The 24,534-nt window shown below is 44.4% G+C and overlaps 1 protein-coding gene across 2 annotated transcripts in view; it reads left to right on the top strand.

Annotated features, from left to right (window-relative positions):
- Window positions 1–1,753: 1,753 nt before the first annotated feature.
- Window positions 1,754–24,534, top strand: part of ASPHD2 (aspartate beta-hydroxylase domain containing 2) — a 182,670-nt gene continuing 159,889 nt past the window's right edge. Inside the window, exon 1 of one of the 2 annotated variants that reach the window (XM_063913205.1) lies at window positions 1,754–1,895. In XM_063913205.1, the coding sequence (XP_063769275.1) occupies window positions 1,813–1,895 (83 nt within the window). In that variant the 5' untranslated portion in view covers window positions 1,754–1,812. The remainder of the gene's footprint in view (window positions 1,896–24,534) is intronic. The other variant, XM_063913204.1, reaches the window with a different exon arrangement.

Raw genomic sequence — 24,534 nt, 5'->3', positions numbered from 1 at the left:
TAGATGTGACATTGTTGCAGAAGACTCATTTATCTGTCTAAGGTTTTGAAAACAGAATTCACTAGATTTGGCCGTGTCACATGCCTCTTGTAATAGGCAAGTGAGGTGGTTATAACGGTCAGAAAATTCTAAACCCTCTTGTTGGTAATATTGTATATGACACAGCAGGGCGTTTGGGCCCTCATTCCGAGTTGTTCGCTCGGTAATTTTCTTCGCATCGCAGCGATTTTCCGCTAATTGCGCATGCGCAATATTCGCACCGCGACTGCGCCAAGTAAATTTGCTAAGAAGTTTGGTATTTATCTCACGGCATTACGAGGTTTTTTCTTCGTTCTGGTGATCGTAGTGTGATTGACAGGAAGTGGGTGTTTCTGGGCGGAAACTGGCCATTTTATGGGTGTGTGTGAATAAACGCTACCGTTTCTGGGAAAAACGCGGGAGTGGCTGGAGAAACGGGGGAGTGTCTGGGCGAACGCTGGGTGTGTTTGTGACGTCAAACCAGGAACGAAACTGACTGAACTGATCGCAGTGGCAGAGTAAGTATCGAGCTACTCAGAAACTGCAAAGAAATTTCTATTCGCAATTTTGAGAATCTTTCGTTTGCAATTTTGCTAAGCTAAGATTCACTCCCAGTAGGCGGCGGCTTAGCGTGTGCAATGCTGCTAAAAGCAGCTTGCGAGCGAACAACTCGGAACGAGGGCCTTTGTTATTGGAGAGCTCTCCATATGACAGAGAAATGAGTGTTTGATAAATTATATATCCCCAACCACCTCTTGGGCACAGCCACATTTATCCCTTTGCGGATTCATTGTCAGTTATGGGAGGGTTCTTTACCTTTAGAACTCCCTTCCATGGACAAATCCTCACAATGAAAAATCACCCTAAACAGCTAGTATTGGGGGTTAAGTATTTTGCCGACAACCACATCTAGTTAATTGTTGGAGCCTGGAGGGTACATTATCCCCAGTGGTTTATTTCCCACTAGGCAAGTAAGGTATGTGCCTTGGAGTGACACTGGTTGTGGGGACGGCTTAGAATTCTCACTAGCATGACAGCCCTATTAAATACAGTATTGTAGCGGCACCTAACTCAATTTTCCTTCACAATGGGGGTAATTCCAAGTTGATCGCAGCAGGATTTTTCTTAGCAATTGGGCAAAACCATGTGCACTGCAGGGGAGGCAGATATAACATGTGCAGAGAGAGTTAGATTTGGGTGGGGTGTGTTCAATCTGCAATATAATTTGCAGTGTAAAAATAAAGCAGCCAGTATTTACCCTGCACAGAAACAAAATAACCCACCCAAATCTTACTCTCTCTTCACATGTTATATCTGCCTCCCCTGCAGTGCACATGGTTTTGCCCAATTGCTATCAAAAATCCTGCTGCGATCAACTTGGAATTACCCCCAATATCTTGTGTTTTAATTATGACTTTTACGTCACTACGTGGCATTTGTATTGCAGTTTTCCTTTTCTCAAAAATAAAAAAAAATTCTCTATTGGGAAACTGGGAGAGTCTGAGTATTCCATAAACTTATTTCCTAACTTAACAAAGCCATATCATTCTGCAGATACTCAGACATAATTCAGGTTAAGGGTTATGTCATAAGAAAACTTGCCAAATGTATCTGCAGGTGGCGCTATATATGGAGGTCTGGACGAACAGTTCACTGCCAGCTCACACTCACAGCACATTCTTAGTCCTTTCTGCAGGAATCATGGGTATTGTAGTTCGAATCTAGACGTCTTTTGCTAATATTATCAGTCTGGTCTCTTCTAAAACCCCTGTGTTTATTTAAATATTTCTGCTTATGCCAACTATGAAAAAAAATCTTAAGTATTTAAAACGAAATCATTGTGTAGGAATCGGAAGCAGCTGCAGAATGATAGACAGGTAAAACTACAACTCCCACAATTCTATGCGAGCTGAAGCATAGGCAGGATTTAAAGGCTCTGTACGAGCCGGGGATAATGCAGCAGGTTGGTTAGGGGATTTTTACTGCAATATACGTACGTATTTAAATGAGTATGTTGAAAAAGGAATGACAGGGTGAGACATGACAAGAGTAAGAAGAGCAACCCATCATCCCAAAGCAAACTGATAGAAGGTATAGTAATTGCAAGCCTTCTAGAAATGCATGATATTCGAATGCTGTCCCCATAAAATCCTAATTTACTGCTTATGTGGATGTTACATGTAGAAATACCCTCATCCTATTGGCTCTTTTATGAATTGCATGGTGGGCCTTTTGCTGACATTAATATAAGGGTAAGGTGACTTCTTATTCCTATATAGAGACATTTTATAATTTTCCATTGTTTCCTTTTTTATGGGGTTTGAGCATAGCTAAAATCTGTGCTGCATAGGTTCTGTCTAAACTGCAACATATGTGATTTAAGTGAAATAATCTCAAGAAATAATATGATCAAAAGCAAATCTGAATATGCTATGTATATACACACTGCAGATTATGTCACAGTCATGCGAGCACAGTACACCGTGAAAGAATGAATAAATTATATTTATGCTGTTTACAGTGTAAGTGTGCCCATGGCTTTCCAGTCTCTTGAAGGTTTTATCAGACATGTAATTTTACCATGGAATGGTAATTTCAGTGTGTGGGTGATTAAGTGTAATATGTATGCTAAACAGGTAGAGATAACTGCAGCAGTCCTTTTAGCCGGAAGCCGTTTGCAGAGGTTTTGGCCAGGCTGTCCGGCTGAATAGTCCTTGTCTATTAGTGATCAGATGTATTTGGGGCCCCATGGGTGCTAAATACTGTACGACTCTTTTGTCAGTACTATATGTTCCATGAAGAATAACAGAAGGCTACTTTCATAAATGGCTATACAAATACAATTTATACATTAACTCTGAGTAACTGTGCCGTGCCTTGAGGTGCTTCTTCAGAGAAACTGATTTTATCAAGAACTGACATTAGATATGTGAATGGTAGAACATGTTATTAAAGGTGACTGGCTTCACTAAAGTGAGTTTCCTCCAAGTAATTATTTAATAACCTTTGAGAAAATAAATGTCATTTTTTTTTTTTTATTCCTGTGTTTTCATATTTTAGGGGAGATTTAGCAAAGATTGGAGAGAGTTAAAGTACCAACCAATTGGCTTCTAGCACATTGTGTTTTGAAAATGACAGTTAGGAGCTGATTGGTTGGTACAATACCTCTCACCACTTGATCATTCTATGGCATTTGATAAATCTCCCCCTAATACCGTTGTATAACTTGACAAAGGGGCGGGACGGGCCCGAAATGTTCGGATGTTGCTGTGACATGTTTAACTACACTTTGATTTGAATTGTAGCAAGTCTCCAAGTGCCGCTTTACACTTTTTCTTCGCTATATATATATATATATATATATATAGAGGGAGAATACTGCGCCACTTGTGACACTAACAACAGACATGTAAATGCGTAATGACACTCCCAAAAATATAGGGCGCCCCCAAATAAACAGGGATGGTAGTTCCCTGAATTGTAAAGTTTAGCAGCAAAAAGGGATGGGGGATAAAGCGACCAACGGTGTCTGAAATTAATTATTCTGACAGGATATATATAATAATTTTTCAAATTGTATTCACAAAAGAAATGTAAAGATAAATGATGTACATATCTCTTTAAAAGAATGGGACAAAAAAACTTACACAATCATAAAAAGATGGATAAAGTGCAAGATGCAATAAATGTAAGAGGATTGCATCTTACATTTATTGCATCTTGCACTTTATCCATCTTTTTATGATTGTGTATGTTTTTTTTGTCCCATTCTTTTAAAGAGATATGTGCATCATTTATTTTTCAATTTCTTTTGTGAATACATTTTTAAAAAAAAATATATATTCTGTCAGATTAATTTATTTCAGACACCGTTGGTCGATTTATCTCCCATCCCTTTTTGCTGATATATATATATATCCACACCGCTGTTCTGCTTTTAAACCTGTAGCAAATCCTGCCACAGGAAAAGCTTGAAAACTCTGATTGGCTTGGTTGTTGTCATGGAAACAGTAAGCCACTCACATTGTCTCTCTTTGTGTATCTGCATTTTAGCTGTAAAATCTGCGCTCATCAATTACCATTTTGATTTTTTGTATAATTATTTTTCATGACATTCTGGGCAGAACGTCTCTGGAATAGTGGAGCAAATTTTTCTTAGTATTAGACATTATAATAACAATATATATCTTCAAATTTCTATCTACAGTTGACCTTTAAAATTGTCCTTGAACATTTCCAAACTCTTTCTTCATTGGTATCCCTAATGTCCTCGTATAGCTTTGGGTTTGCAGATCTGAATTTTACTTTCTTGAGAATTGACTCATGAGCTGTTTTCAAGGAATATTATACGGAGTATACCCTAAGGGAATATTTGTTTTCTCTGTCTTTTAGCTATGCAGTGACAACTTTTCTTGGATGTAGTTTAGTAATCATCATTGCCATGTGCTAAGACTCGGTGAATTAATCTTGTGCGTATTTCACATGCCGCTTGTTGTTTTTTTTTTGCCATAATTATATAGCTTTCTAATCTCAGGCTACATTTGGGCATCTGTGCCAAAATTCCATGTACAAAAGTGTAATCAGTTTTGTTTTCTTGGTAATGCAAATCTTGGATAGTTGTTTTCTGTCATAGATTCCTCGTAACTATTAGTGACCTTACGAGCATTCATTATTAACATTTATTATGCCAAATTAACAATTATAGTGACACTTTTTTGATTGGCTCATATTAATAAATGAAACAACTTTATCACCAACTCTACAGAACATTTGCAGTAGAGCGGAAGCGTCTAACCCTTTTATTATTGGAGTGCCTTAGTAAGAAGTCTTTGAACTGAGGGCTTAAAATATTGACTCTTCTGTCCACATGGAATTATTTTGAACTGAAGTCTTCATTTTGAATAATTTGCCCTTTACTGTTCGAATCCATCTGTAGTTGCAGTTAGGTAATGTTACATCAGTGAGTAAGCTTCATGATGGGTAATAAAGAAGCTGTGGAAAATGATATGATTATGCATGGTAGATGTCACCCACAGCCCACCTGCACTGCTAATGACACGCCCTCTTCAGGTTACTTGATGGATGATATGCCAAGTGTGGGGAGTAATTTGATGATGCATGGCACATATCTTACCTACACTGATATTGACACACCTGAATGCTGAATGTCCAGCAGTGTTGTTCTCTGCAGAGTTTGTCCCGCCCCCTGCTCTGCCTCCTCCCCATTCCTCTTCTCACTCCTTCCTCCTCCTTTGCCTGACTCTCTTGCCCGCACCCAGTCCATTATCCTCTGCTTAGGACTCTTTGGGGTCGATTCAATTCGGCAACAGTTGAATAGCGCCGGGAGTTTGCTCCCGGCGCTATTCAATACAGCGACGACTGACCCTCAGTTGTCGGGAATTCTTCTCTCATCCCCAGGGGATGAGAGAAGAAACTCGACAAAAGTGCTGCCACGAGGCTGATTCTGTCGGGAATCAGCATCGCCGCGGGTAGTTAAGTCGGAGAATACCCGTTCTCCCGACAAAACTACCTGTTAAGTCGGCGAGTACGGAACATCGCCGACTTAACTGGAGCTGAATTGAATAGCGTCGGGAGCAAACTCCCGGCGCTATTCAACTGTTGCCGAATTGAATCGACCCCTTTGCTCTTCTCCATGTTCAAGGTGAAATGACAGCACAATTATACCGCAGCTATAACCCGGTAAATTGCCGTTTTTTAAGCTTTCCAAAACGGTTCTAGCTGCAGTGTGAAAGGGCCACTTTGAATTTACTGGTTACAGATTACTGGTATTTTAAAACGGTTAAAAAGCAGGGTCCTACACGGTTCAGACCCGTTTCATTGTGCAATGTGAAAGGCTCTGAAACGGTATTTACAAACCACAGAAGGTGATAGGCTGTCTCCATGCATGATGTCACCAGGCAGAAGCAGGAAATAAACTGGAGGAAACACATGAGAGTGAAGAAGCATTTTTTTTATACAGAATACAGTTTAAAATGGCAAATTGGAGTGATGAGGAGGTTAGGGAGCTGCTTAGGATGAGAGGGGATGAAGCAATTGCTAGACAAATCACTGGGACAGTGAAGGATGCAGTAATCTACAAAAACATGGTAAAGATGCTTGAAGCTGCTGGGTTCCATCGTACGACTAGCCAAATTATTAATAATTAATTAATAATTATTAATAATGTGTGGGCCAGAAAAGTCCATTTAAAATGACAACCACTGTTTTCTATGGGAGAAACGGGTTCAGTGTGAAAGGTACCAAAACGGTAATGAAACGGTAATATACCAGTTACAACATGCGATGTGAAGGGGGTTTAACTGCTCAGACCCGTATTTAAGAACCGTTTAAAGAACCATTTCAAAAGCAGGGTTTGCGATGTGAAAGCAGCATAATACCCCTTTCACATCGCACTAAAAACCCGGTATCAACACGGCATATTGCCGTGTCGAAACGGGTCAGTGTGCGATGTGAAAGGTCCTTTGCAGAATTAGCGGGTCGCCTGACCCGGTAATTCAACCCAGTAAAAAAGAAGGGTTATTACCAGGTTAAATACCGGGTCAGGGTCAGGTGCAGTGTGAATGGGAGCCGTTCCGATGCGACACGGCTCTCATTCACAGTATAGGGAGAGGCGGCGCAGGAGATGAGCTCATCTCCCAGCGCCGGCTCCCCCCCCTGCCCCTGCTGCTGCTGCTGCGCCCCCCACTGCTATGGCAACCGACCCGGTATATTGCCGGGTCGGAATGCCAGCAGAGGAGCGCAAATGCCGTATCCCACCTGGTAAGGACACGTTTCTCTTACCGGGTAGGATTCGGCATTTGCGATCTGAATGCAGCAATAGAGACCAGCTTCAATATTCTGATCCACAATATTGTTCTAATGATAATATGTAACATTAATGTGTGCTATGGTTATAAAACCTAAATTGATGGCTTGTAAATGTGACTTTTATAAGTCATTTTAACATTTTACATCAAGGTGAAGCATAAGCTGCTTTGTTAGAATTCGCTGGGGCCCAGTGACAGATTTTCTATTGTTTTTTTCCCCAACTAGTAAATATGGAGCCCCCAAACCTTATTGACTAGCCTACATCATTACAGGAATGTATTTTCTCTAACGTCCTAGTGGATGCTGGGGACTCCGTAAGGACCATGGGGAATAGACGGGCTCCGCAGGAGACAGGGCACTTCAAGAAAGAATTTGGATACTGGTGTGCTCTGGCTCCTCCCTCTATGTCCCTCCTCCAGACCTCAGTTTGAATCTGTGCCCGGACGAGCTGGGTGCTGCTTAGTGAGCTCTCCTGAGCTTGCTAAAAAGAAAGTATTTTGTTAGGTTTTTTTATTTTCAGAGAGATCTGCTGGCAACAGACTCTCTGCTACATGGGACTGAGGGGAGAGAAGCAGCCCTACTCACTGAAGATAGGTCCTGCTTCTTAGGCTACTGGACACCATTAGCTCCAGAGGGATCGTACACAGGATCGCACCCTTGGTCGTCCGATCCCGGAGCCGCGCCGCCGTCCCCCTCGCAGAGCCGGAAGGCAGAAGCCGGTGACAGAAGCACGAAGACTTTGAAATCGGCGGCAGAAGACTCCAGTCTTCATATGAGGTAGCGCACAGCACTGCAGCTGCTCCCACACTAAACCCACATACTCCGGTCACTGTAGGGTGCAGGGCGCAGGGGGGGGGGGGGGGGCGCCCTGGGCAGCAATTAGAGACCTCTTGGCAAAAGTGGGCATATATACAGTTGGGCACTGTATATATGCATGGGCCCCCGCCATATTTTTACACAGAAACGCGGGACAGAAGCCCGCCGCTGAGGGGGCGGGGCTTCTTCCTCAGCACTCACCAGCGCCATTTTCTCTCCACAGCTCTGCTGAGAGGAAGCTCCCCAGGCTCTCCCCTGCAGAATCACAGTAGAAGAGGGTAAAAAGAGAGGGGGGGCACATAAATTTGGCGCAAAAACAGTATATACAGCAGCTACTGGGTTAACACTAAGTTACTGTGTGATTCCTGGGACATATAGCGCTGGGGTGTGTGCTGGCATACTCTCTCTCTGTCTCTCCAAAAGGCCTTGTGGGGGAACTGTCTTCAAATAGAGCATCCCCTGTGTGTGTGGTGTGTCGGTACGCTTGTGTCGGCATGTTTGACGAGGAAGGCTATGTGGAAACAGAGCGGGAACAAATGAATGTGGGGTCGCCGCCGACACCCGATTGGATGGATATGTGGAAGGTTTTAAATGATAATGTTACTTCCTTGCATAAAAGGTTGGATAAAGCTGAAGCCTTGGGACAAACGGGGTCTCAGCCCATGCCTGATCCTATGTCGCAGAGGCCGTCAGGGTCTCAGAAGCGCCCACTATCCCAAATTGTTGACACAGATATCGACACGGATTCTGACTCCAGTGTCGATGGCGATGATGCAAAGTTACAGCCTAAAATGGCTAAAGCCATCCGTTACATGATTATAGCAATGAAAGATGTGTTGCACATCACAGAGGAAACCCCAGTCCCTGACAAGAGGGTTTATATGTATGGGGAAAAAAGGCAAGAGGTGACCTTTCCCCCTTCACATGAGTTAAATGAGTTGTGTGAAAAGGCTTGGGAATCTCCAGATAGAAAACTGCAGATTTCCAAACGGATGCTTATGGCGTATCCTTTCCCGCCAACGGACAGGTTACGCTGGGAATCCTCCCCTAGGGTAGACAAAGCTTTAAAACGCTTATCCAAGAGGGTAGCCCTGCCGTCACAGGATACGGCCACCCTAAAAGATGCTGCGGATAGAAAGCAGGAGGGTATCCTGAAGTCCATTTATACACATTCAGGTACCTTACTAAGGCCGGCGATTGCGTCGGCCTGGATGTGTAGTGCTGTAGCAGCATGGACAGATACCTTATCTGAGGAACTTGATACCTTGGACAAGGATACTATATTACTGACCCTGGGGCATATAAAAGACGCTGTCCTATATATGAGAGATGCTCAAAGAGACATTAGCCTACTGGGCTCTAGAATAAATGCAATGTCGATTTCTGCCAGAAGGGTCCTGTGGACTCGGCAAAGGACAGGCGATGCCGACTCAAAAAGGCACATGGAGGTTTTACCTTACAAGGGTGTGGAAATGTTTGGGGACGGTCTCTCGGACCTGGTCTCCACAGCTACGGCTGGAAAGTCAAATTTTTTGCCATATGTTCCCTCACAACCTAAGAAAGCACCGTATTACCAAATGCAGTCCTTTCGATCACAAAAAGGCAAGAAAGTCCGAGGTGCGTCCTTTCTTGCCAGAGGCAGGGGTAGAGGAAAGAAGCTGCACAATACAGCTAGTTCCCAGGAACAGAAGTCCTCCCCGGCTTCCACTAAATCCACCGCATGACGCTGGGGCTCCACAGGTGGATCTAGGCCCGGTGGGGGCGCGTCTCCGAAATTTCAGCCACAAGTGGGTTCACTCCCAGGTGGATCCCTGGGCTATATCAGGGATACAAGCTGGAATTCGAAGAGATGCCCCCTCACCGTTACCTCAAATCGGCCCTGCCAGCTTCCCCCTTAGAGAGGGAAATAGTGTTAGCTGCAATTCACAAATTGTATCTTCAGCAGGTGGTGGTAAAGGTTCCCCTCCTTCAACAGGGAAGGGGTTACTATTCGACCATGTTTGTGGTACCGAAACCGGACGGTTCGGTCAGACCCATATTGAATTTAAAATCCCTGAACATATGCCTGAAAAGGTTCAAGTTCAAGATGGAATCGCTCAGAGCGGTTATCGCAAGCCTGGAAGGGGGGGATTTTGTGGTGTCTCTGGACATAAAGGATGCATACCTTCATGTCCCCATTTATCCACCTCATCAGGAGTACCTCAGATTTGTGGTACAGGATTGTCATTACCAATTCCAGACGTTGCCGTTTGGTCTCTCCACGGCACCGAGAATATTTACCAAGGTAATGGCGGAAATGATGGTGATCCTGCGACGGCAAGGAGTCACAATTATCCCATACTTGGACGATCTCCTCATAAAGGCGAGGTCCAGAGAGCAGTTGCTGATCAGCGTGGCACGCTCTCGGGAAGTGTTACAACAGCACGACTGGATTCTAAATATTCCGAAGTCGCAGTTGATTCCTACGACTCGTCTGCCCTTCCTAGGCATGATTCTGGACACAGGCCAGAAGAGGGTTTATCTCCCGATGGAGAAGGCTCAGGAGCTCATGACACTGGTCAGAGACCTATTAAAACCAAAACAGGTGTCGGTGCATCACTGCACGCGAGTCCTGGGAAAGATGGTGGCATCATACGAGGCCATTCCCTTCGGCAGGTTCCATGCGAGGACCTTTCAATGGGATCTGTTGGACAAGTGGTCCGGATCACATCTACAAATGCATCGGCTGATCACCCTATCCCCCAGGGCCAGGGTGTTTCTCCTGTGGTGGCTGCAGAGTGCTCACCTTCTCGAGGGCCGCAGATTCGGCATTCAGGACTGGGTCCTGGTGACCACGGACGCAAGCCTCCGAGGGTGGGGAGCAGTCACACAGGGAAGAAATTTCCAAGGTCTGTGGTCAAGTCAGGAGACTTGCCTTCACATCAACATCCTGGAACTAAGCGCAATATACAACTCCCTACGTCAAGCGGAGACCCTGCTTCGCGACCGACCGGTGCTGATTCAGTCAGACAACATCACCGCAGTGGCTCATGTAAACCGCCAAGGCGGCACAAGGAGCAGGGTGGCGATGGCGGAAGCCACCAGAATTCTTCGCTGGGCGGAGAATCACGTAAGTGCACTGTCAGCAGTGTTCATTCCGGGAGTGGACAACTGGGAAGCAGACTTCCTCAGCAGGCACGACCTCCACCCGGGAGAGTGGGGACTTCATCAAGAAGTCTTCACGCAGATTGCAAGTCGGTGGGAACTGCCACAAGTAGACATGATGGCATCCCGCCTCAACAAAAAGCTACAGAGGTATTGCGCCAGGTCAAGAGACCCTCAGGCGATAGCTGTAGTTGCACTAGTGACACCGTGGGTGTTCCAGTCGGTCTATGTATTTCCTCCTCTTCCTCTCATACCCAAGGTGCTGAGAATCATAAGAAGAAGAGGAGTGAGAACAATACTCATTGTTCCGGATTGGCCAAGAAGGACTTGGTATCCAGAGCTGCAAGAAATGCTCACAGAGGACCCATGGCCTCTTCCTCTAAGACAGGACTTGTTGCAACAGGGGCCCTGTCTGTTCCAAGACTCACCGCGGCTGCGTTTGACGGCATGGCGGTTGAACGCCGGAATCTAGCAGAAAAAGGCATTCCGGATAAGGTTATTCCTACGCTGATAAAGGCTAGGAAGGACGTGACGGCTAAACATTATCACCGTATATGGCGAAAATATGTTGCTTGGTGTGAGGCCAGGAATGCCCCTACGGAGGAATTCCAGCTGGGCCGTTTCCTTCACTTCCGACAGTCGGGAGTGACTTTGGGCCTAAAATTGGGTTCCATTAAGGTCCAGATTTTGGCTCTATCCATTTTCTTTCAAAAAGAACTGGCTTCTCTTCCTGAAGTTCAGACGTTTGTAAAGGGAGTGCTGCATATTCAGCCCTCTTTTGTGCCTCCAGTGGCACATTGGGATCTTAACGTGGTGTTGAGTTTCCTGAAGTCACACTGGTTTGAGCCACTTAAAATTTCTCACGTGGAAGGTGGTCATGCTATTAGCCTTGGCTTCAGCTAGGCGTGTGTCAGAATTAGCGGCTTTGTCACATAAAAGCCCCTATCTGGTTTTCCATATGGACAGGGCGGAATTGCGGACCCGTCCGCAATTTCTGCCAAAAGTGGTGTCATCTTTTCATATGAACCAACCTATTGTGGTGCCATTGGCTACTTGTGACTTGGAGGATTCCGAGTTACTAGATGTGGTCAGGGCTTTGAAGGTTTATGTAGCCAGAACGGCTAGAGTCAGGAAAACTGAGTCACTGTTTATCCTGTATGCACCCAACAAGCTGGGTGCTCCTGCTTCAAAGCAAACTATTGCTCGCTGGATCTGTAACACGATCCAGTAGGCTCATTCTGCGGCTGGATTGCCGCTGCCAAAATCAGTAAAAGCCCATTCCACAAGGAAGGTGGGCTCTTCTTGGGCGGCTGCCCGAGGGGTCTCGGCATTACAGCTTTGCCGAGCAGCTACTTGGTCGGGTTCAAACACTTTTGCAAAGTTCTACAAGTTTGATACCCTGGCTGAGGAGGACCTTGTGTTTGCTCATTCGGTGCTGCAGAGTCATCCGCACTCTCCCGCCCGTTTGGGAGCTTTAGTATAATCCCCATGGTCCTTACGGAGTCCCCAGCATCCACTAGGACGTTAGAGAAAATAAGATTTTACTTACCGGTAAATCTATTTCTCGTAGTCCGTAGTGGATGCTGGGCGCCCGTCCCAAGTGCGGACTTTTTCTGCAATGCTTAAATATAGTTATTGCTTACATAAGGGTTATGTTATAGTTGCATCAGGGTTGATCTGATGTTCTATTGTTGTTCATACTGTTAACTGGGTAAGTTTATCACAAGTTATACGGTGTGATTGGTGTGGCTGGTATGAGTCTTGCCCTGGATTCCAAAATCCTTTCCTTGTACTGTCAGCTCTTCCGGGCACAGTTTCTCTAACTGAGGTCTGGAGGAGGGACATAGAGGGAGGAGCCAGAGCACACCAGTTTCCAAATTCTTTCTTGAAGTGCCCTGTCTCCTGCGGAGCCCGTCTATTCCCCATGGTCCTTACGGAGTCCCCAGCATCCACTGCGGACTACGAGAAATAGATTTACCGGTAAGTAAAATCTTATTATAAACCATCTACAAGGCAAATAATCAGTAACACCTCTACCAACAGCTTGATATTACGTTTGTGATTACTGCTTGATGACTTGATAAGAAGAATAGCAAGTTATTATTGATAGGCCCAGGATTTTTAGGATCTAAAAAAACTAAAATTAGGTTTTTTCATTCTTATGCTTTAGGATTTTATGGGTTTTTAAAATTAAAATTAAGGAATTTATACGTTGTATGAAAATAAATATACCATGTTTGTAGATTTCTGCATCCTTCACTGTCCCAGTGATTTGTCTAGCAATTTCTTCATCCCCTCTCATCCTAAGCAGCTCCCTAACCTCCTCATCACTCCAATTTGCCATTTTAAACTGTATTCTGTTAAAAAAAAATGCTTCTTCACTCTCATGTGTTTCCTCCAGTTTATTTCCTGCTTCTGCCTGGTGACATATCATTATGTTTGAAACACTATACCTTTATTATAGATTAATTATATATGAAAACTACTCATTTGAAACTCTGTTCATGAGACTTAACAATGAAGTGCAATATACCATTACAGATGTGTCCATTTACATTGTTAATGTGGGAGACTGCGTAGTGCAGCTTCCTGCAGCCACAGTTCCCCCATTGTCTGCTATTGTTCATGGTTAGCACGCTCCCACCGCCACCTTTTCCATGCAGAACTACAGCGCTGCTGTGTAACCTGTGCCGATCCCTCTATGATTGGGTAGCGGGTGCACCGCTGCCGCTACTCTGTCCGGCTCCCCCCACTAGTTGTCCTGTACTGTATAGTTTGACAGGGTTTCAGGAGTAAAACCTCTTATGTCTTCCATTAAAATTTGCTTGAATGCTATAAAACTGCGCTCTACATCACATGAGGTAAGGGGTGCAAATTTCATGGCTATTATTTACACAAGATTCCAAGCAGGTGTTTCTTGCACTCTCTTTCAACAGAGGACAAGACCCACTTTTTTTTCTTGTTGAAATCGGCATTGCGTGCCAGGACAACCTCCAACTTCTTGGCTATGAATGCCCCAACTCGTCCAGGAGCCACTTTGTTCCACACTTCCTGCATGAATTGAAGTGCTTCTGTCATTGGGGCGGGACGTACTAAAGGGAAAATGCGGTGAACGCCCTGTTTTCAGGGTTTTTACAGCACTGTCATATGTACTAAGACCCGGTCGCCGGTTTTTCGCCGCCAAGGGTATCACAATTTTTTGATGGCGATACCCTATAGAAGTCTATGGGCTTCTTTCGCACCTCCCGACCAGCGCCACATCCGCAGCCCCCCCCCCCCCCCCCCCCGCCGGCATCCAGGTGCCGCTCTTTGATCCCCAGCTCCTTCTCCCCCGCTGCACAGGCATTTGTTGCCGGCTGCAGGGGGGGAGGAGGAGGAGGAGCCCGGGGACTACCAGCAAACGTCGCCTCCCGGGAATGGGAAGTGACGGACCCCACAGAGACCCCCCTGCAATCCTTCTCACAGGTATCGTGGGGGGGGGGGGGGGTCTCTGTTTTAATCGCATATGTTAGTACACATGCAATTAGCATCGCTGCGGTGGGTGGCGAGGGGCGGCAATGTATTTTAATACATCCCGCCCTGGGAGAGTTGCTTCTTGACAGTACAGTACGAGTCTGACAACACATATGAATGGTGGACAGTAGGTTCAATACTCCCAAATCAGAAATCAAATTACACAAGTAATGCTGGAACTGCCTGCCTTCTGTTTCCACACATTTCCACAGTAAATGTGCAGTATATAGTTTTTAAGTAACAGAATTAGGTCTTTTTAGGATCCAACAGTTGAAATAGTTCATGCTAGACACTGACACCCAGATTAGGTCATTTTAGGTCCTGTAGAACTTAAGTATGTTGCTCCCTGGTACATAAAAGGAAACTGACATTTTGAGTAAACTAGACTGTATCTATAACCGAACAGGAATTTGTTTTAAGCACATCTAAAGTCGCAGATGAAGCACAATGGAACTTTGCATGAGAAGAAGCAACGGCTACTGCACCATAGCACTTCGTATACAGATTCATACTGAGTCGCACACAGATATATAATACCCCTTTCAGACCGCCACCTCTGAACATGGGTTATTGGCACATGAAAGCGCATAACCCGTGTTCGTATACGGTCTGAAAGGTGCAAGGGTTGAAATACCGGGTCGAGTGACCCGGTATTTCAACCCTGGTCGTGATCAAGGTTGAACACGTCTTCAACCCAGCTCACTGTGTGGTGCGACCCATTTCCCGTTCACTCTCTGTATACGGGCGGCGCTTGGAGATCATGTGATCTCCAAGCGCTGCCCCCGCCCTGTCATCGCTGACGTCACCAATCCGGCAATATGCCGGGTTGCAGTCAGCAGCGGTGGGGAGCCTGAGGCGGGTCGCACGCTGGGAGCTCCCGTGACAGACTCCCGTGTGCGATTCGCCTCAGGCAATCTGTAAGGGGTATTAATGTCTCACATCAAATTGTTCAGTGCAGTCTAGCAGATTAGTTTTGTCACTTCCTGTTGTTTTATTTCTGCGAATAAGATACACATTTTGAGCATGGCTGTGTCACATGGGACTGATGCCACAGCGAATCAGGACACATCTGTACCTGCTAGTTCCCAATGTGTCAATGAAGTGTGACCTACTAAAGCCCCTGCATAAATTCAATTAAGGTATAGATGTATCCTCACGTGCGACTTCTCCAAGAGAAGTGGTGTGTCATATTTTTCAGACGAAGCAAAAAAAGATCCACGAGTTGGGTAGAACCACAAGTGACGGATATAGCTACACTTACTCAAGGGGGTGGCTTAGTTGCACCTAAGTGAAATGACCCCCTCAGTGCTGGATCTTGAAAGGAATACGTTGGCCTAAATGTATTTAAGCTGCCCATACACCTAACGATTTATTGTCCGATCTGGCTGGTTGGAAAGAAAATCTAACGGATGAGAGCAAATTACCATTTTCTCCCAAACACTGAAAAACAGACAAAAATTGTCAGACAAATTGGTTAAATCCATTTGATATAACCAATCTGTCTGAACAACCATTTTTGTCAGTCAAAGTTTATACATCAAGATTGTTTATTTCTGCAGGGGGGTACACTGGGATTCCACAGGGAACACATCAGGGGGTGTAGAGTTGGATCTTAATCCGAGGCACCAACAGGTTAAAGCTTTGACTGTTCCCAGGATGCACTGCACCGCCTCCTCTATAACCCCACCTCCGGGCACTGGAGCTCAGTTTGTAAGTTGGTTTGTAAAGAGCTTTTTAAAAAGACTTCAAGGGCCGCAGCACTGTTTGTCATTCTGCCATTCCGTGCTGCGGCTCCATCACCTCCCCAACAGCGCTGCATACTCCCGTGGTCGGATTCCCGGGTACTTGCAGTGGAGGCGCATCGGTCTTCAGGCACACCACCGCAGACGCTCTCCTGGATCACGTGGCTGCACATCGGGGAGGAGGTAAGAGGGTCCCCCAGGTGGGACCCGCCGGTAAATCGCAGTCCCAGGAGATGGACCGCGCAGCTGGCGTGGCCACTGTACTGCACAGGGACCCCACTATATCCACCAGGGCAGGGAGCACAGGTCGGATTTACTAAAATCCGTTTTACATAGGCTCCACAGTACCCAGTGGTGGGGACCAGCATAGGGGATGAGGCAGTTCTTCGAACTCGCCCCGGTTAGCTACCCAAAATGGTATCTTCTTTCCATCTTAACCAAGAGATTGTGGTTCCTGCTTTTATCTCTTCTGGTTTGTCTTCCAAAGAGCGGTCTTTGTATGTGGTACGGGCTCTCCATGTCTACGTGGAGAGTACTGCCTCTATAGGGAGGTCAGATACCCTTTTTGTACTTTTTGGTTTTCACAAACGTGGCTGCCCTGCGAATATGCAAACCATGGCCAGATGGAATGGTGATTGCACAAGCTTATGCACAGGCTGGACTCCCAGCTCCTGCTGCTATCAAAGCCCATTCTACTCGGTCTGTTGGACCTTCTTGGGCGGCCCACCGTGGCGTGTCCGCCGAACAATTGTGCAAGGTGGCTATGTAGTCCTCCGTGAACACGTTCATTAGGTTCTATGCCTTTGATACTTCCACCTCCCAGAATGCTTCCTTTGGACGCCGGGTTCTTGTGCCCTCTACGGTGCGTCCCCTCCCATGAGGAACTGCTTTAGGACATCCCTGATGTAGTCCCTGTGGAATCCCAGTGTACCCCGCTGCAGAAAAGGAGATTTATGGTAGACCTACGATGGTTAAATCTCTTTCTGCTAGGTACACTGGATTCTACAGGGCACCCACCCTGACGCACTTAGCTTCTTTGGGTTTGTATGGCATTAGCCGCTGGTCCCTTCTCTTGTTGTGAGAATGTGGTTCTATGTGACTAACATCTGCCGTCTCTTTTACCTGCTACTGAATTGGACTGGTTAACGAAACTGAGCTCCAGTGCTCGGAGGCGGGGGTTATAGAGGGGGTAGTGATGTGCTTCCTGGAAACAGTCAAAGCTTTAGCCTTTTGGTGCCTCGGATCAAGATCCAACTCTACACCCCCTGATGTATTCCTTGTGGAATCCAGTGTACCTCGCAGAAAGAGATTTAACCATGGTAAGTCTACCATAAATCTCCTTTTCACAATTATGGGCCTTATTATTAGAACGATCAGCACAGCAATAGCTATCTATATTGTATTTCCCTCGGGGTGGAGAACTACATCAGTTAACCGCTTTCTTGTCACACTGCAATACAGATTCACAACGAAAGAGTCCATAAAACTAATATGATGATGAAGAAGCTCTGCAGTGAGATAAATGAAGGCATGTCCTATAACTGGGAGAAAGTGTTTTGTTTTATTAATCACAGTGACCCTGCTTTTAATTTGCCTTCTTGGATTTTCAAGTAAACTCACGCCACTATTTAACAGTACAGAGTCTATATATGATGGCATAATGATTATTAATGTTCAAATCTATGGTCATTTAGGTTAAGTGAAGAGAGACCAGATCTGTACTGATGCAATGAGGAAAAGATGTAAGTTCCACTTTCCCCTCATTAGCATGGAAGGCCTGATGAATAAGCATTTCATGTAGGGGAACGGACAGCAAGGGATGATAATTATTTCCTTAAGTATTTATGCTGCAGGGAGTAAACGTTTCATGTTTATTTAACTTTTTATGTCCTCACATGTAAGGTAGAACACAAGGCCACAATATTTGGCTATAATTACAGTTGAATACTTTATCTATAAACAGTAAAACAATGTTACAGTACTGACTCTCAGACTGTGACCTCTGTGAAACCGTGCTTTAATATGAGTCAAGCGGTTAAGTGTATCCAGACATCTGGTTACTAAATTGTAATTCTTGTATTATTCTTCAGACGGGATTACTCCCCCCTACATCCCTCCCCCTCACAATCCCAACGGTCGGCATGCCGACCAACAGGGACTATTCCCACTCCCATAGAGTGGGAATAGAACCCGGGCCCCCGCATCCCCCCTGCCGGCATTCCACTGCTGGGATCCTGCCGTCAGTATGGTGACCACCGGTCACGCATACCGCACCCCCTCAGACATATTCAAGTGAGCCTGTCTACAAACCCCGGACCTGTAGTTTGTGCATACCTGAAAACTGTAACAATTCAATAATGTCAGACTGATACTTTCAAGCATAAAGTATGTTTAGATGGACTTTCCTAGGAGAATATTAGAAGGGTTTTAATGCTTTACTTACAAACTTCTAATGGGATTCTAAAATTATATTAAAACAACTATATATTTTTCTGATTTGATTTAGTGATTTGCTCAATAGCTTTGGGCTACATTTCAGCATTTTTTTCTGTAGAGGGGCCACGCATATGCATAATGTAGAGGATACGTACTATTTAACGATGGCCGGATGCCAGCTGTCATGATCCCGACAGTGGGATCCCGTCTGCCATAATGCCAGCAGTGGGTGGAGCGCTAGAAAGCCCCTTGTGGGCTTGCGGTTCTCGCCACGCTGTGGGCACGGTGGCTCACTGTGCTCGCCACAGGTTATATTCTCCCTCTATGGTTGTCATGGACACCCATAGAGGGAGAATAGCTTGTGTAGTCGGTATTCCGGCAGCGGCATTTCACCCCCTGTCGGGATTCCGGCGTCTGTATTGTGGCCGCCGGGATTCTGACTGGGGTTATTTTAACCGCTTCCCTAATGCAGCAACTCCTTGCTGGCTGCTTTAGGCTGCTGATGAGATTGAGAAATCAACGGTTCTAGAGGAGCCCCAAAAATATCTCCCTTATAACATTCCAAATGTGGCCTTGTGGAATGCCATTTGTCTGGTCAACAGAATATGACTGAATGGTGTAAGTTGGGGGTTAGAATAATAGGGCATGAACTTTGGGAACGAACAGGAAATAAGTAGGTAATGTAAACCCCATACACATGGTGCGAAATAACTACCGATATTGACTATATAGTCCATATTGGTACAAAACATAGTGCATATCGCACTGTGTGTATACACCTTGCTGATGCGCGCTCCCATGGGGTTGGTATCGCTATGAAAAATAGACTGTGCAGGCAGGTCAATTGTATGTAATCTAGTGTAAAGTATAGCCAAAATTGGCCATAGTCAAAATCATACATAGCCAAAATTGCACGGTGTGAATAGCCAATAATTGTGGTTTTGGGCTCCAGGGAGTTCAAGGGAAATCGCATAGTGCAAATTGGCCACATAGTGCGATTCTGCCTATGTGTAGGCCCCATAAGGGGGGGGGCGGAAGTGTAATAAGGTCCGAGTTTGCCGAAGTCCGGGATTTTGGACGATATTGCACATACTTATACTATTGAAGCTGGGAATCATTTACAAGGCAAAACCAACCTGGTTTTGCCTTGTAAATTATTGGTGCTTTTAAAAATACGTGCAGTTTCGGCCGAAAATCCCAGAGCTCGGCAAACTCGGACCCTATTACATTTCTCCCTTGGACACTGAAGCATAGTGGAAGGCAAAGACCGTACAAATGGTCAGAATCAAGGAAACATATTCGGAGGCTTAACCAATGCAAACAGTACAAATGCTACCGGGGAGCATTGGGAATCAATAACATATATGTACACATTACAGACAAGGCCAAGCGCTTAGATAGCAAATAGAGGAAAAGGACAGTAGTCTGATTCTAAATCTGACGGTAGTAAAAGGCAAAGGGGTCTGTTCCATTCCGGTATGTTATGCTGTTTGTACTGTTCATAAACAGTACATTGTAGTCCTGATACTAGACTGCAAATTTATAGGAAGGGTGATTCCATGGTATCTCAGGTTACAAGTGACACTCTAAGTTGACATTTAAACCAATATTTTTACCACATAAAATATGCTTAGGAGTACTAAATAATGATTAGCCTACTAATAATACATTCATCTTTATTTCCAAATGTTCAAACAATGAAAAATAATTGCACATAAATTAATACAAATTGTTTTTGTGTGGTAACTCCGGTTACACTAAAAAGACCGCTTTTTTTTTTAAGATCATATAATGTAATATTTCTGCTCTTATTGAGGTGTGAAGTTGCTACAATTTATTTATGAAAAGCCACTAAATCATAGATGATGATATAACATATTACACATGTTTATGATAAGAAACCAAGAATTTTTTTATAAATAATTAATAACTCAGGTTACAGGGTATGGTAACTCAGGTTACAGGGTATGGTAACTCAGGTTACATGAGGAAAAAATGTTGATGGAAGTGCATTCTCTGGGTCCTAGGTCTTTTGAAACACATCAATTTCAGTATCAAAATCGTACACCATTCTCTTTCCTTGCATTACTAGCCTTGGAGTTGGTAAAAGATACAGGATATGACACATGATACGTCAGAATCATCCACTTTAAAACGCATGCCACCTTTGCCAACCAGATTCAGACACACGGGGGTAAATTTACTAAGATGGGAGTTCTATTTAAGATGGGATGTTGCCCATAGCAACCAATCAGATTCCAGGTATTATCTTCTAGAAGGTGCTAGATAAATGAGAAGTAAAATCTGGTTGGTTGCTATGGGCAACATCCCATCTTAAATAGAACTCCCATCTTAGTAAATTTACCCCATGATCTTAACCTCACCATCATCTTCCAATTCACTCTGGCAGACAGCAACATATCAATATGATGTTTTGCGCTCTCCATCAAACTTAACAAGAACATACGTTCCAGGTTTGATTTCTTCAACCCTGGGCCTATCTGGTTCATGAACTTGGGCTTCATCTTCTGATGGAGAAGACCCGTACACTTCCTTGTGAAAGTTATTCCTGGACCTCTTGTTCACAGACTTAGCATGTTTTGTTAACATGTAGCCTTTGGGTTCAAACTCTTCTAAACGCAAGCAATGGACTTTAGAAATTCCAGGAAAAGAAGGTGCGTTATCAAATGTCTTCAAATGCATTTCCGCATTTCTTTCAGAAGAAATTGCTCTGTTTTCAGTTTTTCGCTGCCTGTGTTTTGCCACCTTGATTCTGTTTTTGTTTTTTTCCCCCCTAATTTTATTCAAAATAGCTTATCTTTTCCTTGCTGGAAGCGTTTTTAATGCATCTTTTCTTTTCTGACTGCTTTTTTTTCTGGCAAGCTTATGAGCTGCTTTGTACTCATCATATTTTCCTTCATCCTTCAATTTCTGTCTCCTTCTCCTCATGTATTCCGCTGGTGTTAGTGCCATCTTACAGTAATACCCCTTTTCCACTAGCTCAAAAAACACGGGTAAATGCACAGGGGTGCGCATTTACCTGTGTTTTTTGCTAGTGGAAAAGGGTCCCCCCGCAAAAACCCAGATCAAGTGACCCGTGAATCCTACCCGGGTAAATACCTGGGTAGGACATGGGAATGATCCGGGTAGGGTTGTAGTGTAAACGGAAGCCGCGTCGATGCGACACGGCTCCCGTTTAAAATGTATGGAAGGGCGGTGCTGGGAGATCATGTGATCTCCCAGCGCCGCCCCTGCCGCGTCACTACCAGCGTCCCCAACCTGGCAATATGCCGGGTTGGTGAGCGCAGTGGGAAAGGGGGCTGAGCACGGGCCGCAGCCGTGTAGTAACCATGTCAAGCTCCCGGCTGCGACTCGTGCTCAGTAGTGGAAAAGGGGTTTAATTCTTATACAAAACAGATAAAGATAGCTTAATTCTTTTTTTTAAAGTTTATACTAATCCAGTTAATTCATATGTATGTTACACTAAAAAAATTCCAAATATATTGCATTAAAAAACTGGTAATAAAATGAATAGCTTGTCTTGTAACTCAGGTTACAAAAGGTAACTCAAGTTACAGAATTGAAGTGCATTTTTCATGACTTAAATGTGAATTAAATATTTTCTTTTTTATAGAGTTGAGTAATATGCATGACAAATGTATACAAAAACAAGTATAAACTAGCAGTATTATTATTTACCCTTATTAAAAAAAAAAAACAATTCCATGTTTTGGTAACTCAGGTTACATGCTAACAGTAGGCTTAAGAAACCTAATATTAGGCAAAATCAAAAAGGTATTGGGATGTAGTTTTCAATTATTCCTAAACATAAAATATAAATTAATACAACATAGCTTTTGCTTTACTGCTAACATGTTAAAATTAAAAATGTTTTACTTCTAAATGAAAGTGAAAGAATCCTATCCAACTAGCCTGAGAAACATGGATATGTGGAAGCAGCTAATCTAGTGAAAAAAAGTGTTTTTGTTAAAAAAAAATTAGTGCTGCCACTTACTTTAACATCTTGTGCTTCAGAATAATCTGAAATAACAAATTATTTTTAATTTTACATTTTTTAGTACTTTGTCCCTGTTTTCATGGAATCACCCGGAAGCACAGGAGAAATCATTGATTTATTGGTAGTAAACAAGTTAATACATTTTCCGACGCAATGGTAACCCCTTTTTTTTCACAGACAACTACTGAGAGAGGTGTCATCACTACTTGATAAATAGACCTGAAAGAGCCATGTAACCACAGCAAGAACTTTCCAAAAAATGTCTATTCTCAAAGGTTTACTGCAATATATTTGGATCCCATGTAGTTTTTCTGATATTGGCTGTGGACCACTGGCACTGCAATCACCATAGAATTCTATGAGGCTGTGACGTACCAGTATGCTCCGGAAAGCATTGCCTTCAGAAGCCTATGGGCTTCTTTCCACACCCTTGACTTCTGCACATGTGCAGGCTGACGGCCTTGCATACACAATAGGACTACCGGATCATAAACCTGGAAGTCAGAATTTTGCAAAGTATTCAAGCATACCGGTGTTATTAACCACTGGTATGAATGTGACAGAAGGCAGGATATGTTGCACAGTATGTATGATACATAAGGATACATATAATATCCCGGCAGACGGGATGCTGGCTGTCACTATACTGACAGCGGTATCCCGTCTCGCTGTGCTCGCCACGCATCAAGCACAGGTTCTATTCCCACTCGGTTGGTGGAGTGACCCACTAACCGAGTGGGAATACCCGGTGGTTGTCAGGATTTCGACTGTCGGTATTTCATCGGCTCTCGGAATTCCAGTGTTGGTCTCCTGAATGTTGGGATTCCGACAGCCAGTATATTGTCTGCATACCAGTACATCCCACCACAAGAATTGGACATGAAGGGACCAGGCCACAGGACAAGCACTGAATGAACGGATGCACTACACAAAGTAGGTTACTCAGGGAGGGAAGGAAACATCAGTGCTGTTTTTAAAGACCTTTTATAGGCCTGGAGGCTCCTGGGAGGAACAGATAACAAGATGAAATGGCTTCTGTCTGTAACATTATTTGGAACTCGGGATCTGATTACATATTTCCTCTTCAATACTATGCCTTAATATGTATGCTCTTTTATGTCTGTATTCTGTAACACTGCACAATTGTGAAACATACCAGGCCAGGACTAATATAAGTAACACATGCTGATACATATTGTATAGGAGAACTAAGATTCTGACTGAAGTACAATCCTGGCTATGCTTTTTGTTTTGTAACCTTAGTAATGAAAATTCTGTAATATTAGCTTCTTGGTAAAACTATTTACAGTGTTTAAACAGAATTCTTTATCTGTTCCTGGCGTAACATGTGCATATTTCACCCCAATTTCCATGCCTCACTGCATCTTGCTATTTTGCTACATGTCCTCCTTGTGCACTGTAGAAAGGAAAAAGCATTGTGCCAGGAACAGGGGAGGTGTGCTGCATGCTCAGGCATAAATATTTGTAGTGCCAGCAGCTGGTCCTGAGTGGGTGTATCATAGAGACAGCCTTCTCACTGACTGGCATATTTTGTCAATACCACACTATTTAGATAAAGCAAACCATCAACTGAAAACACAATTATGAGCCTAATTCAGAGCTGATCGTAGATGTGCGAAAAAATGCACGTCTACGATCAAAATCTGACGTGGGGGGACACCCAGCACAGGGCAAGTGCCCCACCCCCCGCACACGGGCAAAAGCATCACACAGCAGAGAAGACAGGCGGCTACCTGCCATGTTTAGGGTCACAGCGGCTGCGTGTGATGTCATGCAGCCGCCGGGGCCCACCTCGCAAGCAGACATGCCTGTATTGTCCTGACTGCACCCCCCCCTCCCCCAACGCTGCTGCAATGTTGCCGACACGCCCCTTCCCGCCCCACGACCCCCTCCGCCTGTCAATCAGGCACAGAGGTGATTGCACAATTGAATTGCCATTGCATCTCACTGTGTGCACATGCGCAGTGCGGTTTCTGTACGTGCGCACATTTTACCGTC

The sequence above is a fragment of the Pseudophryne corroboree genome, chromosome 1 (assembly GCF_028390025.1).
Source record: "Pseudophryne corroboree isolate aPseCor3 chromosome 1, aPseCor3.hap2, whole genome shotgun sequence".
Taxonomy (NCBI): domain Eukaryota; kingdom Metazoa; phylum Chordata; class Amphibia; order Anura; family Myobatrachidae; genus Pseudophryne; species Pseudophryne corroboree.
This window is presented reverse-complemented; position numbering and strand designations above follow the sequence as displayed.